Here is a 13,003-nt window from a genome sequence, read left to right on the forward strand (position 1 = left end):
TCTTAGCTGACAGGAGCGGCACCCGGTGTGGTCTTCTGCTGCTGTAGCCCATCCGCCTCAAGGTTGGACGTGTTGTGTGTTCAGAGATGCTCTTCTGCAGACCTCGGTTGTAACGAGTGCTTATTTGAGTTACTGTTGCCTTTCTATCAGCTGGAACCAGTCTGGCCATTCTCCTCTGACCTCTGGCATCAACAAGGCATTTGCGCCCACAGAACTGCCGCTCACTGGATATTTCCTCTTTGTCGGACCATTCTCTGTAAACCCTAGAGATGGTTGTGCGTGAAAATCCCAGTAGATCAGCAGTTTCTGAAATACTCAGAGCAGCCCGTCTGGCACCAACAACCATGCCACGTTCAAAGTCTCTTAAATCCCCTTTCTTCCCCATTCTGATGCTCACTTTGACCTGCAGCAGATCCTCTTGACCATGTCTACATGCCTAAATGCAGTGAGCTGCTGCCATGTGATTGGCTGATTGGAAATGTGCATTAACATGCAGTTGGACAGGTGTACCTAATAAAGAGGCCGGTGAGTGTATATATTGCATTTAACTCAATTACTGCACTATACTCTAAATTTAAACAACTGATGTTTTTTTTATTGCACAAGAAATTACTTTAATAATATAATTACAGAATATAATATATATATTGCACAATTAAAATAAATATAACGAGCAAATCCAATAAATGTTATACAGTGAGGAAGTGAAGCGTTTGATTGAGTTGATTGCTACAAAATAATCAATTATTATTATTATTATTTTTTAATCAATTTAATTGTATAATGCAATTATAAGTTTCACCCCCTAATGCAAATAAACGTTAATTAAACAGTGTGAAAGCAGCACAATTGGATGAATGTGTTCTGTGTGAACAGCCCTACTGTTATACAAATGAAACATTCCAGTGCAGATGAGAGCAGAATCGAGCACATCCTGCTTTTATCTAAACCTTTCCCTGTGTCATCCTCCTTTATAGTAAAGCAATAAGACATCCTGAACAACCGGTTTGCTGACATTTTCATAGAAAGCCCATTTGCTGACGCTGATCATGTTACTCTGGTGTGGTAAAACGCTGCGTTGTACACCACATTACTATGTTTTTTGTGGATTTACCTCTACAGAAGTAATCTCTCTTTATCAGATAGATGGGATAGAGTCGGCAGTTGCATCTATACAAAGAGTGCCTGGATAATTACCAAAAGAGTCTGTACATTAATGTGAAGCGCTCCCTGTGATATTGAGGCCTGTCCCTGTATGATCTGCAATGCAAACACAGCAGAGGCTCATATTTCTGTTTAGCTTGGAGTTGCATGACACTTACACAGCATCATTTGCATTGTCAGGTCTTGACTTCTCTTTAACACACTGAGCTTATTCTTGACGTGCGAGAGGGTGCAGCCATTGGAAAATGTTAGGCTCGAGACTTCCGCTCTTATTCACTTCCATTGATTTGAAGATGCTAAAATAGCTTGTTTTTAGATCTGTCATGATAAGCGATATTCATTGTGATATATTGACAGAAATAAGCTATTTTTATTGTCATTTTTAGATCATTTAATGCCACTGATCCTATCATGATTATATAACGGCATAATAATGCAAATAGCCGTAAACACTTTAACATACTTCTCATTCTTAACGTTATTTAGACACTGTTATTTGATGTTAAAGAAGTAAATGTCCTATTATATATATTGTTAAATGTCCTATTAGGCAAATGTCCGATTATAAATTTGATGGCATGTTATTTACCACAGCCATATCACCCTGCAGTCCAAGAGCATTTCCCCAATGAAGCTAAGCAGGGCTGAGCCTGGTCAGAGTCTGGATGGGAGACCACATGGGTAAACTAGGTTGCTGTTGGAAGTGGTGTTAGTGAGGCCAGCAGGGGGCGCTCAACCTGTGGTCTTAGTCTTAATGCCCCAGTATAGAGAAGGGGACACTATACTGTCCGTGAGCGCCGTTTTTCTGATGAGACGTTAAAGCGAGATCCTGACTCGAAGTGCTTATTAAAAATCCCATGACACTTCTGGTAAAAAGTAGAGGTGTAACCAAGCGGCAACCTCCCGCTCTCTCTCGGGAAGCCAATACGGAAGTAACTGAAACTGCATTTCATCAAAATTCCGCTAGTCCTGGCTTTATAATAGAGCAAACTTCAATTGAGCCCACTGTTAGAAAGGCCGACTTTACAGCAGAACAAAAGGTGTTTACAGCCTGGTACAAAAAACGATTAGGGTTCATATAGCTATTATTACCCTCCATGACAACTGTGAGGGGGGTGAATTTTTTTATAACTCATCCATTTCCTTCATTTTAGGTTATATTAAGTTTGCATAATTAAGGGCGTGGCCACTTGAGTGACAGCTAGGTCTCGCTGGTCGCCGTCACTTCACCTCAGCTGAATCCGGCAGATTAGCCACTGATCTCAGCATATTCATCATATTTTTGTGTTGTTTTATGTGGCTTTACACAGTCAGTTGCCTTTTGGACTTATTTCTTACAATTATCAGATGATATGGGATGCTGTGTGCATTTAATTGTGCTCACAAACCATTCACGAGGCCTCGTTTCCCATGTGAGTAAAGTTATATACTTGTATACCATCTCTATAAATGTATTTGTTTTATTTAAGATCATTTATCATTAATATTTTTCTTTAGACCCGTAAAGCACTCCAGAATGTGACAGATTGATTAGCTGTAGGCTCTAGATCAGTCATCTGAAGCGTTATCATACAGTGTTATGCTGGAGTTCATCAATAGTCCTGCATTTACTAACACACACTATATCTGAAGTGTTTGGACGTATTTCGCGTTTTCCTCCTGTAGAAAAACGTCATAAGAACAATGTTTAGTGGCTCACTGTATTACTACAGTGTTTTTGAAAGTCTAAACACTTTATTGATATAGTGTACAGCCAAGCACATGTGGTCAGAACACAAACGAGTCGCAGGTAATGAAGTATCAAGCGTTTCTCCCAAAGTAAAGTCTGTCTGCCAGGTCTAAGCAAAGTGCCAGCAGATGTCTGTAGCTCCGCTCACTCTCCGCCTCTTTGCCCTTGTTTGGTATCCCGCCGTGGGTGCGATGACGCGCGAACAAAATGGCGACGGTTGGCCGCGCCTACTTGTAGCTTCTTTTGCAGTGTTCAGAAACCTATGGGTGACGTCACGGATGCTCCGTCCATATATTTTACAGTCTATGGGTGTAACCCTGCTGTTCTGGCCAAAGTCCCTCTCCCAATCATCCCCATGCACTGAATTGGCTCTGTCACTGTCTCTCCACGCCCTCTATAGCTGGTGTGTGGTGCAGCACTGGCGCTGTTGTCCTGTGGCTGCCGGAGCATCATCCAGGTGGAGCTGCACACTGGTGGTGGTGTGCAGATTCATGATTACATACACACACAATAAATGCGCTGTATAAATACTCTTCACATTACACAATTTGTGAATTTGTAAATGTATATCACAGCGGCAAAAAATATTGATCATCTCTATGGAACAAAATCAATGCCAAAAGTATTGAATTAAAAAGCTTGTTGAATAGCACAAACTGAAAAAAATAATACACCGTATTAACAAGTTCTTGCATTTTAATGACTTGAATTGCAGGGTTTGTATTTTTAGGTCCTGAAATTTAACATAGCTGTTTATTTAAGCTGTGAATAGTTCACCTAAAAATATTTCAAACATGTTTTCGTACTTATAAATTCAATAATTCATTTTCAATTTCCAGGATTCACTTACAAAATATTCAATACCCTTTAAAAATACGATGTATAATATTCAAAAGGTAATTTTCAGTTCATTTTATTTCAGCTCAAATATTCGCTTCCATAAATTCAGTGGCTCAAATTCGACTGTTAAAATTCAACATTACATCCGGGAACTGCAGGAAAAGCAATAGATTGCAGATTGAAGATCGCCAGCTGCTTTTCCACCAGCAGGTGGAGATGGAATAATTGAAGATTTTTTACCCAGTAAATAGACGAGAAAAAAAGCTAATAAAGGCACAAAAGTAGCATTTAATATTAATATCAGTGTCTTGGACATTATAAGTAATGAAATGAGTATGAGTAAAATAAGTAAATGATCTTCTGGTCATTTATATTTGCCCTTATGTAACAGAAGCCAGTTGGTGATCGCATAAACCTCACTCCTCGGATTCAGCGACAGATGTTGTTCTGCAATATTTAGCCGGTTGCTGCTAGATCGGATACGTTTGCAGCCGGAAGTTAATGACAATTGCTTCTATTATTTATAAAATTTCCCATTTATTGTATTTTATTAACGTCTACCTCCATCCCAACCCTAAACCCAACCATCACAGTACCGTAAAAACAGTTGTTGTACAGAGTATTATTTATGTTATCTGTTAAATTTCCCAATAAATTGTATTTTTTAACTACTCCCACCCCAACCCTAAACCCAACCATCACAGTACTGTAAAAATATTAATTATTGTTACACAGTTACATTTAAAAAATGCTGCTTTATTAATGTGCATATCGCACTTCCGGCTGGCAACATATCTGATCTAGACTTTACTATCTTTAATCTCCTCACAGCATTTGTCTCCCATACCGGTATCGCCAGCTCACGCCCTGCTCGGACCAGTGGCATTACATGCACATTAGAGATGCGCGGATGGACTTTTATTTCATCCGCAACCGCATCACAAAACTCATCATCCGTCCGCCATCCATCCGCACCAATATTTCTGACCAATTTTTAAAACCGCACCCGCCCGCCATCTGCTGATTGGGCTCTTTATTTGAATGGCTTATTCATTTATTATTAAATGAATGTTTCTTTATTGATTATAAGAGAATAGAGAATGACTTTAATGTAGACATGTAGTTAATCCAAACGTGCAAGCCAAATCCAGCATTAATTGACGACGCTTTGAAGTGACGCTAAACGATACGAGGACGTGTCTTTGGTCCTCGAGTCTTTTCCTTGCGTCCTTCCTACTAAATGCCTATTTCACTTAATTTTTAGCAAATAGATAGAATAATAAGTCATTTCCATTATAGCCTAATAATGTTCACATTTGTAGTTGTCCATAGCAACCCCAGAAACTTATCTGCTTGCCTTGCACATCTAATTAATGGGCACAGTTTTTCGACTATTTTTTAATTTATTTTTTATTTATTTTTTTGCTGTGGAAGTTATTGAGCTTGTAGAAATCGGAAACAACACCAATTCTGCGACACAGATGAACCTCTATTGATATCTCTATCAGACAATGCCTATTTTATATGCCAAAAGAAACAACAGGCAGTAAAAAATATTAAAATAAATATCTTAATGTAGGCATAGGCTATAGTCGCATGCTTTGGCAAACGTTTGAAAAAAAAAATAAAAATAAAAACGTCATATCGTAGTTAAGCCTTATAGGCTCAGTCACCCCCACAATTAGAAATTCAATTAACAAATATATATATATATATATACCATCCCTCTTTGAGCGAACATGAAGTCTGACCAGGCTAAATTGCCTGTGACAAGTCTATGCCCCAATAACCCATGAACTTACGATCATTCCCACAAACTTGAAGCATAATGAAATACTACGCTTGCGACAAAGAAATTCTGGCAAAATAACCTTAAGCCTCAGAACGTAAAAGCGAGGCCAAATTACTAATACTCAACATGTCTAGAATAGAACAGGCTAAACCAATATGAACGTAAAATTATCAGCTGACCGAACTCAAAAGTTTATATTAAACATGGGCTATGTGTAGTCTAGATAAGTCTACAGTGAAGGAGCGCTCGCTCACAGCACTTGTTGCTCATAGACTCGACTAGACATATTACTACCAGATGAAAATTTGACTATTTCAAAGTGTGCTCAATTTTTTGGATGTAGGTATGGTCAGATCATATTTAACAATTCATACATATTTTTTTTATTTGATTGGTACAACCGCCCGCCACCCCGCCCGAATTTAATTAAAATATTATTTTTCGTCACGTCATCCGCCCGATCCGCGGCTCTAATGCACATACAGTAAACCGTCTTTTGATGAATATGATGTTACATTCTCTATCTTTATTAACTCATTCTTCCATAGATGTAAAGTATAATATTGACTGGCTGCTAAAGAATATAAACGTAAGAGAAAGGAAATAAAATAATCATACAAAATTCAAAACCAGAGAGATTTTATGAGAATGTCACACAAAACAGTTTACCTGCAACTGTTGGACAGATAGTGTTAGATAAAGACAGTGTTCAGGTACGATTTAAGGTTGGGTATGGATGGGACGTGTAATTTAAAATAATTTAACATAGCGAGCAAATGCATTAAAGGAGCGTCTTCAGTTATTAATACAGAACCGTCTAATATATGGCATAAGCATTGGGGTTATTAGAAGTGTTTGTGCTGTTTAAATGCAGCTTTTTTTCAGGATTGGGGTAGGCTATTCATTATTTAAATTATTATTGTTGTTGTTATTATTTTATTATTGTTATTATTCTTATTATTTTATGACATTTATTTAGGCTACTGCGCTTGAATAAGTCATCCGTGGTTCTAAATTAGTATTTCTTTTTAACACTCTGCCTTTCATTTTTCTAGTTTTTGGGGTTTTGCCATGGTGCCTTTAGTTTGTCCAGATTAATTGTTTTTATTGTTATGTAGTAGCCTAGGCTTACTGCACGCCTTTATTTTTATATTATGAACGAAAAAAAAATAAAAAATATATATATATATTTTCACTTTATTATTTAAAATGATTGGCGACCTCTAAAATATAGACTAAGCCGAAGGAGAATGAATAAATTGATGAATGAATGAAATATTTGGCGTTTTTTTTTTTATACCTGTGCTGCTTGTACGTGGCAAACGCAAACGAGTGGCCGCGAGCTCTGGTGGCCGGTCAGAGCCAGCACCGCACATCAAATACTGGTTGAGAGATGCTGGATGGCTGCCAATATTTGATGGGAACACCTCTGAAGTTTCAGATGATACCTGGGCCTGTGCATAGTTATGAATGTGAAAAGTGAAAGTCGTGACATTTGGCCTAGCATGATAACACAAGAGTGTTTCCATTATTATATTAATCATACCTATTAACCCCCCCCACCCCCCAAGAGAGTCACGCGACCGTCACCACCCACCACTTAGCTAATTTCCGCGACCGTCACATCCCTACCACATAGCGTAAATGAGCACCTGCCCATTTAAGAGTCTGTGAATGGCACTGCAGAACAACATCTGTCGCTGAATCCGAGGAGTGTGGTTTATGCGATCACCAACTGGCTTCTGTTACATAAGGGCAAATATAAATGACCAGAAGATCATTTACTTATTTTACTCATACTCATTTCATTACTTATAATGTCCAAGACACTGATATTAATATTAAATGCTACTTTTGTGCCTTTATTAGCTTTTTTTCTCGTCTATTTACTGGGTAAAAAATCTTCAATTATTCCATCTCCACCTGCTGGTGGAAAAGCAGCTGGCGATCTTCAATCTGCAATCTATTGCTTTTCCTGCAGTTCCCGGATGTAATGTTGAATTTTAACAGTCGAATTTGAGCCACTGAATTTATGGAAGCGAATATTTGAGCTGAAATAAAATGAACTGAAAATTACCTTTTGAATATTATACATCGTATTTTTAAAGGGTATTGAATATTTTGTAAGTGAATCCTGGAAATTGAAAATGAATTATTGAATTTATAAGTACGAAAACATGTTTGAAATATTTTTAGGTGAACTATTCACAGCTTAAATAAACAGCTATGTTAAATTTCAGGACCTAAAAATACAAACCCTGCAATTCAAGTCATTAAAATGCAAGAACTTGTTAATACGGTGTATTATTTTTTTCAGTTTGTGCTATTCAACAAGCTTTTTAATTCAATACTTTTGGCATTGATTTTGTTCCATACATCTCCAAGTATTACACGATAAGTCGATATATTGATTATTGTAACTTTTCAATTCAATTCAATTCAATTCTGGCCTTCTTATTGCAAACTGATATATTCTTATTATATTATTCTACTTGTGTATATTCATGAACACACTTGTTTGTAGAGCAGGCAGCTTGACCATTCTCTGCCGTTCATTACTGCTACTCATTTCTCCCATACGCGACTGAATCAGAAGTTCTAAAACCATTACAAAAACTAGCGCTAAAGCAAATTACACACGAAATTTATCTTTAAAAACCAATTCTGAAAGGGGTGGTTCACCCAGAAATGAACATTTGATTATTTACTCACCCACAGCTCATACAAGATGTGACTTTATAACTAGCATAGCTCATTAAAGAAGATTGAGCTGAGTCTGTGGTGTTTAGTGCTTCATCTAATGGCAGTGAATGGTGACTGATTTATTAGATTAAAAAAAACACTTACAAATGAGTCCAAATCAACAGCCATGGCTACTGATAACACACTGGGGTCTTATGAAGCTAAAAGATTTAATTGTTGAGCATTATGTACAATATTACTACTGCTTTTGGCATTAAAAGTGATAGTACTACAGACTACATTGACACATGCGCTCTGTTTATCCAGGCTATGGATAAAAGCTGATAATATTGTAAATAATGTTCAACTTTTCAATTGAACTATCTCTTTAAGCTTTAGTAATCAATTCCAAAATTGTAATTGATTTTCATTTTTTCCAACCCTACCTAAAACCGATTACTAATATTGTATACCCTTTCCCTTAGGAAGCAGTTCTCTAGACACACTGCTGGCTCTCCTGCAGACCGAGGGAGCGAAGATCGAGGAGGAAACGGAGGTAGGGGCATTTCTCACATTCACCCCAAAATGAAAACACTTTTGCAGGGAAAATCACTTCTCAGTTGAGTAATACTCAGACATGTGGTCAGCCGGGGACAAAAAATATATATCTGTGGGTGAGTTTTTAAATAAATGACAGAAACAATACTTCTGGAAATAATGTCGGTGCCTATGGCGTAGTGGAAAGTGCACCGACACATGCACTCCGGTGTTCGCGGTGACCCGAGTTCTATTCCCGCCTTGAGGTCCTATGCCGATACTTCCCCTCTCTCTGCTCCCACACTTTCCTGTCAAAATAAAGGTGAAAACCCCTAAAAAATAATTATAAAATAATAATAATAGTAAATATTCTTTATGTAAATATTTGATATTTAAAACAATATAATTATTTTGTTTGTTTTATCAGTTTCGATGTTTAGCAGTGTAATAGTCACCTAAGTAATAATTAACCAGTCTTCACCAGGGGTGCTAAACCCTGGCTGTTTCTCAATGTGCGTTCTTCAGCGTTCTAGCATCCTCGTGTAACGTCATCATCAACTGACAAACTTCAGTTCCAATACTCAAGACCACAAGGACGGAGGATGCGTGAAACTTCCCGGATGTGTTCTTGGTATCGAGGGCGCACGGATGCATACTTGAGCACTGAACTCGCTCTGGAAGTCCCAGAAGTCATTGTGACTGGAGGTGGGAAGTGCAGCATTTTATATAGTTTATTATTAAAGTTCAGAGAGATAACTTATTTACCTCAGGAGTTTCCCTAGATGAGATGGTGAATATAAACATTACCATAAAAATCTTAATAGGCATAAACACATTAAAGGTGTTTATTTGCTGAAATTTGTATTAAAATCAGTTTTATTTGTATTGTGCAATGTATATTTGTAAAGTCTTTATGCAGAGTATATATTGTGAAAATGTTTAATATATGTTTAATTATGATTGCTGTAATGTTTCAATAATATTCCATTAAAAACACGTGAAGGTCATGTGACCATCCGGAAGAACACAGCATCTCATTTCTCACAGGACGTGTTCTGTGTTCTCGCTGTCTCCCGAGTTCGTTCTTCCGAGGTGACCTGGCAAGACCGGTCTCCACGAGAACGCAAGTCTGTTCTCAGTGTTCTTGAAATTGAGAAACGGCCCATTCCTGGAGATCTACCTTCCTGCATATTTCAGCTCCAAACCTAATCAAACACACATGAACTAATTACACACCTAATAATTTCAGGCAGGTGTGTTTGATCAGGGTTGGAGCTGAAATCTGCAGGAAGGTAGATCTCCAGGAACAGGGATGAGCACACCTGGTTTATACAGAACTTTGTACCTCAATGTCGTGACAGATTCACACACCGCCACTAGATGGTGCCATTATCTCGGTGAGTGCTCTTGTGTCCGCAGAATCTAAATGTTCCTGTAATTTGGTGACTCTTTATTCCATGTGATAAATAAACTACTGGTCAGTCAACAATTCTAACTGTTTTAAGCTGTTTAAAGGCCTTAAAATATGAAGTCCAGTTGAATTGAGTAGCCTAACATACTTTAACATTTCACTCTGAAAAAAAAATCATACATCGCTAAAAAGTTTATCACTTGCACTTTCCTTCAGCGTACTCCCTGCTTTTAATTAATTATATTAAAACAATTTTTTATAACTTTCTAATGTCATCTACTAACAAAACTTTCATGTATTAAATTTGAGATGCCCGGCTGCTAAATAAATGACACAAGAACAGATGATTTGCAGAGTGTGGAGTCAATCTAGGCCCATATAAACTTGCAAATTTAAAGAAAGATTTGCTTAAAATAAATAATTAAATGCAAACCTCTAAAAATTGCAATTTGAAAATTAATTAATTTTTGAGTAATGAAAATTTATTTTGCCAACAAAAATAAAGAACTGCAAAGGGAAAATGAATTTTTGAGAAATAAAAATGAAATTTGCAAACAAAAAAAGAACTGCAAATAAAAATCAAGCAGTGCTAAAAAAAAAAATATATATATATATATGCAATCAAAAAACCAAAAACTATATTTATTTGCAATTTTTATAGCATTGTCTGTAAAAACCTGTCCAGTTAATTGCATTTTCCCGACCTGGATACTGTGTCTCCAGGTGATGACATCGTTTAAATGGAGGCAGGTCTGGGCCTGCTGTAAACACCCAAGTTCACTTGACTCCGCCCCCTTGTCAAATCAGGCCCACGAAGTGAAACGCGCAGAAATGTGAAGTGCAAAGTGAAAACATCATCACAAACTCACGGCTGACTAAAAAGCAAATAAAAATAAGCATTGCAATTGACTGGACTGGTTTTAAAAGGCAATGCTATAAAAATGTTTTGCAAATATATATATATATATATATATTTATACATTTTATTTTATGCAAATACTTTATTTATTTATTTTTTTGCTTTTTTTTTTGTTTGCAAATTTCATTTTTATTTCTCAAATTCGTTTTCAAATTGCAATTATTTGTTTATTTTTTTCCTCCTTTATTTTTTGTTTGCAAAACTTTCTGTAATCTAGGGCCATATTAAGTGTATATATGGCACTAGATTGACTCCATAGTCATGGCTTTATTTATAATGTACATTGAGCGCACATAGTCGTGACATGCAATTGTGGAAGCAGACATTCCTGAATGAAACTGTTACTGCTCCTTCTGCTGCACAATGAACCCCTGAAGGGGCAAACCATCAGGTCCTCTGCTTTGATAACACCGAACATCACGATGATGCCCTCCCCCTCTCCTCTCAATAAAAAAATGTGTAACTTTATGCAAATTACAGAGGTCGCTCTGTCCAATCAAACACTCTGTAGTATATGATATGCCCCGCCCCCTTCTCATTTGCTTTTCATTAGATGTGCTTAAGCTCAACCACTGTGAGAACTAAACACTATTGGCTGTTTTTATAAAGAGGAGCTTCTCTGTTCCGCCCTCTCTTCAGTTGAGAATACGTTGTGCACATTTTAAAGCACTTCCCAGCACGATTAATAATCTTACCTTTGTTAGAACATGGCGGATTCGTTCCTGGATGGCTCCATGCCGCTGGACAGCTTCATCGATGACTATCAGAGCAAGAGGAAGGTGGCGCACCTGAGGAGAGTGAAGATCGATAAACTGCAGGAGATGCTGCTGAAGGGTGTTCATCTTCCTCAGGGATCCTCCAATGAACATCAGGAGAGTCTGAACTCCTTCCAGAGGCTCTCCAATGGATCTCCAGCTCACGTAAGACCCACACCAACATCTCAGGCATCAGCCAGTCCGTATGCCAATCTGCCAAACGCCATGCCATCATCATATTCATCTGCATATCCTCAAGGACCCGGCTCTGCTCTTCCAGGCTTTATACTGCAATGATGCTCCTCAGACCTGAAGCTCTCCACTAGAATGTGAAATGTCTTTTCCTCTTTCTTTAGATGCACTTTTATCTGAAACAGGTTTGGGTTTCTGGCTCGTTTGCAGGTCCACACTGAATCTGTAGGGCTTTTTGCAGACTTGAACAAGTTAACCCTGGGTCATTATTCTAAACCACTGCTTATAATGGAGCCTTTTCACACGTGTGTGTTTCTCCTCAGCAGAAGTGGTCATTGTTGGTAAACTCTGGTAAAACTGAGAAAGTACAACAAATCATTATTCTACAGTCCTACAAGCTGAAATACTAACAGAAAAACTCCAGGATGGTGTTATCAAGACTGTCAGAAGAGGAAAACAATAGTGTGAGACTGATAACGGCAGCCAGAAGAGAGAATAGTGTCAGATTAACTGTCCTGCACACATACACACTGCATTACACACACCTCACACAAGCTCTATCTATCTATCTATCTATCTATCTATCTATCTATCTATCTATCTATCTATCTATCTATACAAAAATAAACACACACACACACACACACACATATATATATATATATATATATATATATATATATATATATATATATATATATATATATATATATATATATATATATATATATTTGAACCGATTGAACCAATTGAACCGATGACATGATAATCGTAACCGAAATGAACCGTGAGACCAGTGTAGGTTCACACCCCTATTAGGCAAGTCAATGGACAACGGTGTTGTTCTGTAGCCAATCCAAAAAATAATGTCTTAAGCGAACCAATAATTGACTTTTTTAAATTCCTTACCCAAAAAACTGTAAAGATAATGAAATGATCCCTTCTTCGCTCGCTGAAGTGTTTTCCATCACTATTTGACAAC

General features: G+C 37.4%; 1 protein-coding gene across 2 annotated transcripts in view; it reads left to right on the plus strand.

The window, feature by feature from the left end:
- Nucleotides 1-12,632, plus strand: part of vps37bb (VPS37B subunit of ESCRT-I b) — a 15,298-nt gene extending 2,666 nt beyond the window's left edge. For both annotated transcript variants that reach the window (XM_056466125.1, XM_056466126.1), the window contains exons 3-4: nt 8,693-8,763; nt 11,779-12,632. In XM_056466125.1, coding sequence (XP_056322100.1) covers nt 8,693-8,763; nt 11,779-12,126 — 419 coding nt within the window. In that variant the 3' untranslated portion in view covers nt 12,127-12,632. The remainder of the gene's footprint in view (nt 1-8,692; nt 8,764-11,778) is intronic.
- Nucleotides 12,633-13,003: the final 371 nt, after the last annotated feature.

The sequence above is a fragment of the Danio aesculapii genome, chromosome 10, assembly GCF_903798145.1.
Source record: "Danio aesculapii chromosome 10, fDanAes4.1, whole genome shotgun sequence".
In the NCBI taxonomy this organism is placed as follows: domain Eukaryota; kingdom Metazoa; phylum Chordata; class Actinopteri; order Cypriniformes; family Danionidae; genus Danio; species Danio aesculapii.